The 4,962-nt window shown below is 33.6% G+C and overlaps 1 protein-coding gene across 2 annotated transcripts; it reads right to left on the minus strand.

Moving 5' to 3' along the window:
* Positions 1 to 2,455: 2,455 nt before the first annotated feature.
* LOC109188446 (basic transcription factor 3-like) lies at positions 2,456 to 4,751 on the minus strand. Of its 2 annotated transcripts, XR_002055418.1 has the most exons (7): positions 4,624 to 4,751; positions 4,011 to 4,078; positions 3,365 to 3,513; positions 3,223 to 3,279; positions 3,005 to 3,043; positions 2,651 to 2,915; positions 2,456 to 2,618 (listed from the first exon to the last, which is right to left on the minus strand). XR_002055418.1 is itself a non-coding variant. In XM_019339134.1 (6 exons), the coding sequence occupies exons 2-6, from the start codon at positions 4,076 to 4,078 to the stop codon at positions 2,734 to 2,736; spliced, it is 495 nt and encodes a 164-aa protein (XP_019194679.1). In that variant the 5' UTR covers positions 4,624 to 4,751; the 3' UTR covers positions 2,628 to 2,733. The 2 variants fall into 2 exon arrangements, 1 of the variants encoding a protein (XP_019194679.1); XM_019339134.1 differs by lacking the exon at positions 2,456 to 2,618 and having other exon boundaries at positions 2,628 to 2,915.
* Between the last annotated feature and the right edge of the window lie 211 nt (positions 4,752 to 4,962).

Below are 4,962 nucleotides of genomic sequence, written 5' to 3' on the forward strand. Positions count from 1 at the left end.
GTTTTGGAAACGCTTCCTCCCTAAAACCTTATGAAATTACTTAACATGTTTCAAAAGTATTTTCATAATTAACAAAATAAATGCATTTCCCTTAAAAATTATTCTTTTAACATTTATGCATATTTACAAATATTTACAAATTCACATTTACATTTTACTCACATTTTATATCATGTATTTCTGTGTTGGTATTTTTGGTTTATCGTTTTCAAGCTACCCACACCTCATTTAATAGTGTTATACTATTATGCCCCACGACATTGGTCCAGCGAATGAGAAGTTTCAATTAAGACTTGCTTCCAACAGTAAGAAGGAGGTTCGATTACTGCAACAAAAATTAGGAGATTGGGTTTGGTATGCGTTCTTTGTCCACAAAAATATACAGTTTGGTGTTAAGTCTCGAAATTAGATTACCTTAATTTACCGCTTCTTAGGTCTAAGAGTAACTTTCATAGGGTTCATAAATTATCAGTCGTTATGCTGTGGACTCGTGCCCAGCGTGCATCATGGGCACTGGTAACGGTGCCGTCAGGCACCGTTATCTTCATTTTTTTTCTTTTTTTCTTTTTTTCTTTTTTCTTTTTTCTTTTTTTTTTTTTAAATTTCAGACCGCTTCGTTATAGGAGCATATATTCACAGCTTTGTATTCATAATTTCATAACTGTACATTCATAATTCCATAACTGTACATTCATAATTCCGTAACTGTACATTCATAATTCAATAACTGTAAATTCATAATTTTCGAAGCTCTATGTTCATAATTGAAAGTTCATAATGTTAGAGTTCTATGTTCATAATTTCATAACTGTACATTCATAATTCCATAACTGTACATTCATAATTCCATAACTGTACATTCATAATTCCATACTGTATATTCATAATTCCATACCGAACATTCATAATTTTCGAAGCTCTATGTTCATAATTGTAAGTTCATAATTCCATAACTGTACATTCATAATTCTATAACTGTACATTCATAATGTCATAACTGTATATTCATAATTTCATAACGAATATGCCGTTAACGGCCTTTCGAACAATTTTTTTTTTTTTTAGTTAAAACAGCGTCGTTTTCACTGAAAACGACGCCGTTTTATCGCCGTGCGCACCTTGCAAGGTGCGCATAGCATAATTTGCCATAAATTATAATATAATCCACCGAAGTTGAGAAATTTAAATTAAAAAAGGGTAATAGTGTTATACAAAATGATTCAAGAATAGGTATAGTATTATATAGTACTTTGTGGAGACTTGGGGTACAGTTACTTGTTGCTTTAAAAATTTAAGCCGTGTTTCCTGTGATGTCCCTCAGCATGTAATGTGTTGACAATTATGGTGTATCCCAAAATGTGTATTTTTTTTTAGTAAATAAGTCACTTCATTGTAATAAAATTAATAGTATTAAAAAAATAAAATCAATTCATTTTGAACAAATTTCATTTTTAGTTACGTAGTATTTATTATTATCACATTGTTACATTTACTTACATTATTACATCTGTGACTTTAATTTAGTTGTTACAATTAGCATTTTATTTAAATTTTTGGCATTTCACATTTAACAAAGAGAGATAAGTCAGATAACACATAGGAGAGTTTGTGGGTTTGAGTCTTAGTGGAAACGATATTAACTCTTTGTGTTTCATTTGATTGAGAAAGTAATTATGAACATATACTACATTGTAATCGAGTCGATAGTATTTTAAAAGAGTTAATACCATATGAGGTCCTCCGAGTATAGTGGTTTTGCCACGTTTAGTCCTAAACTTTCAAATTGACCATCTGTGGTCCTTCGACTTTCAAATTTAACCATTCGTGGTCCAAGTTAACCACTCATGGTCCTTAAACTATTAAATTTTAACCAACTATGGTCCTTTCAAGAGGACCATAGCTGGTTAAATTTCGAAACTTGAAGGACCATGGGTGGTTAACTTGGACCGCAAATGGTTAAATTTGAAAGTTGAAGGACTACAGATAGTCAATTTGAAAGTTTAGGACTAAACGTGACAAAACCACTATACTCGGAAGACCTCAAATGGTATTAACTCTATTTAAAAAAAAAAAAAAAAGAGATAACATATACTCCGTAATTGATTATTCAAGCACCTTGTAATGTCTCTCTCATAGAGTTTCCAGTTCCTAAAGCCTGATATTCATTCTATTGGATGATTAAAAAAAAAAAAAAAAAAAAAAACTCCTTACTTTTTTTTTTCCACAGTCGGACACAGTAACTAATCCCCTCGTTAAGACAACTAGCCTAGAGATTTAAGGCTACTCCATACCTAAAGCCAAGGATCAAACCCTTGACATTTGGTTAAAAATGAATAGTCCTTACTACTCAAAACACACCCCAGGTTAAAAAGCACTTCTTAATGTGGCAATACATTCATTCCATATTGTGCATTTACCATTGCAAATAGGATTGAAGATCAGGTTCACAAGCTTATTCCAACAACAAAAAGATTGGGTTCTCACCAGGGATATAATTCAATTCCTCTTCACAGCTGAACCTTCAATCCAAAGTGCATATATAACAGAGACAACTCTTTCAAGGTTCTTTTAAGGGCAAAGTTAAATACTAGTAAATGCATTCAAGTGTCACATGAGACATCAAATTCTGCATTCAAGTGTCACATGAGACATCAAATTCAGCATTCAACTAAGGACAAAACAGATCTTAGAAGACTTGAAAAATTAAGGATGACACAAAATTTAATTAAAACTTTAATTGTGACCCTCCTCAGCAGCAGCTTCAAAGGTTTCACCAGATACAAGTTCCGGCACATCATCGTCGTCCTCATCTTGTGCCAAAGCTGCACCTGCAGCTGAACCCGTGCCTGCAGCTCCGGGTGCCTGCTTCTGGAACTGTTCCGCCAACTTCTTCAAGTTCTCCAAGTTGTCGGGTCCTAAAACAAAGAAATTTTACCGTCATTGATATAATTGTAATATTGCATAGGCAGCACCTTTAGTGAAAATATGAATAATAGTTGCATACCCAATTGGTGAATAATTTGAGGCAGAATGTCTTGCAATTCTGTATAAAAATGAAAATATTAGTCATGTCAAGTCCTTAGCCAAAAAAGTATATATAGCCTCCAAATAAGATTGTGTGCTCAAAGCATGATAAGAACATCAACATAATTTTGCTATGAAAGCTGATAACAAGTATTTTCCAAACCGGATTATAAGAACTGAAGTGTAGAAATAACATACTCTTAGTCTGAGGAGAACCACTGACAACCCAGGTATTTGCAGCAATTGAGGCTTGAACTGGAAAAACAAGACAAATAAGTTAAGGCAAATGGGCAAGGCAAAATAACAGTAAATTACAGTTAATTGACAGCATAATTGTTACCTTTAGGGTTTAGGAACTGGATAACTATATCCTCCTTGAATATGTTCACCTCTTCGATTGCAGGAATTGCATTCACACCTATTCTCTTCAGTGTGCTCTGAAGCCTTTTGTCATCGGTTGTATTTGTCTTGTGAACAGCCTTCTTCTTTCTAATAGTGAGAAGAATAAGAACCATCAAACAACTAATTGCTAGTAACATAACTTTGAAGTTGTAACGACAATAAATAATACTCTACCAACAGTTACGTCAAAACAGCATCACTATAAAGTTAGACAGGTCTTCCCCAATAAACATAATAAACAATAAAATATAATGATTTCACAGCCTCTTAACATCAAGATAAATCAGAAAGTCAGTAGCATTTCTATGAAGCTAACAGTTCTTCCCTCTAAAATACAAGTGAGAAGGCAAACATCGGGATTAAAAGATTCAATCTTTAGCTTCCTTACATTATAAATGAGGAAAAAAAAGACCTTTAGCTATGACTTCAATAAATTTCACAAATAATCAAGTCATAGAACTGTTAAAGAATCAGTTTTAGCAGATGGTTATCACCCAACTTAACTTAACTTGGCCTTTATCTACACAATAAAAGCAAGCAAAGGAATAAAGGGACATTAACATAGTACAAAACACAAAAGCAACCTCCTCATGGTTCCCTTGCCACCGGTCCTGACTGACCCAGCCATCCTTTGAAGCTTTTCTACATTCATCTGTACCAAATATGCAGAAAATCTAAGTATGCCTACAAATATAATATCACAAGTGTATCATACCCTAAAAATTAATTAGAATAATAAGCATAGACAGAACTAAAAAAATAAGAATAACAGAAGCATAATAATAGTGCAATAGACTTAATAGTGTACAGATAGATAAAAGACATAGTTAAACTGCTATTGTTGTAGCTGTTATTAATCTATTCCTATCATTAATTAATTAATAATTTAACAATTACACTATTATTAGAAAAAATCCAATAAATATCTGTATCAAGTGAATGGAAATTTGCATCCAATAGAGCTAGCCCAAGAATAAGAAAGAAAAAAAACGATTCAAAGCACCAAATCTCAACTTTTGCACAAAAGAAAAACACTTTCCCCTTGATTCAATAGAAGTAGAACAGAAGATCTATTTGCAACAGGTGCAGATGCACACACAACAAAGAGGTATGTGTATAAGAATACATATTTACACAGATATTTACAGATACACCAAAAATAGTATGCAAATAGGGTGAGGAGAAGCTATGGCAAACCTTGAATCGAAGAGTAGTAAAAGCGGTAGCCGCAGAGAGAAGAGGAAAGAGAGAGGAGAGAGGGAGAAGGGTTATCTTCTCAACTGGAAGAAGAGTGACTGAGGGTTTCGTAGGGTGTAGAAACGCTGACAAGCAACCTAGTTGTACTCAACACCCCCAATTGATGGGCCTAAACGGCCCGACCCTATTTAATGGACCTCAATCTTGGCCCGCTACAAATACTGGTAGTTTGGTTTTTGTCTTTTTGAGGCCTGTTTACTTTTATTTCCCATCGTTATGCTGTGAGCACGTGCTCACCTTGCATGGTGCGCACGAATCTTTATCTATCATTTTTATATT

The sequence above is a fragment of the Ipomoea nil genome, unplaced genomic scaffold, assembly GCF_001879475.1.
Source record: "Ipomoea nil cultivar Tokyo-kokei standard unplaced genomic scaffold, Asagao_1.1 scaffold1421, whole genome shotgun sequence".
NCBI lineage: Eukaryota > Viridiplantae > Streptophyta > Magnoliopsida > Solanales > Convolvulaceae > Ipomoea > Ipomoea nil.

Coding starts and splice junctions, on each gene's coding strand:
- LOC109188446 (XM_019339134.1), bottom strand. CDS start 4,078: ATGAATGTAGAAAAGCTTCAAAGGATGGCTGGGTCAGTCAGGACCGGT. Junction 3,044..3,222: donor TGGTTCTCCTCAGACTAAGA/GTATGTTATTTC, acceptor ATTTTTATACAG/AATTGCAAGACATTCTGCCT. Junction 2,916..3,004: donor TCAAATTATTCACCAATTGG/GTATGCAACTAT, acceptor TCTTTGTTTTAG/GACCCGACAACTTGGAGAAC.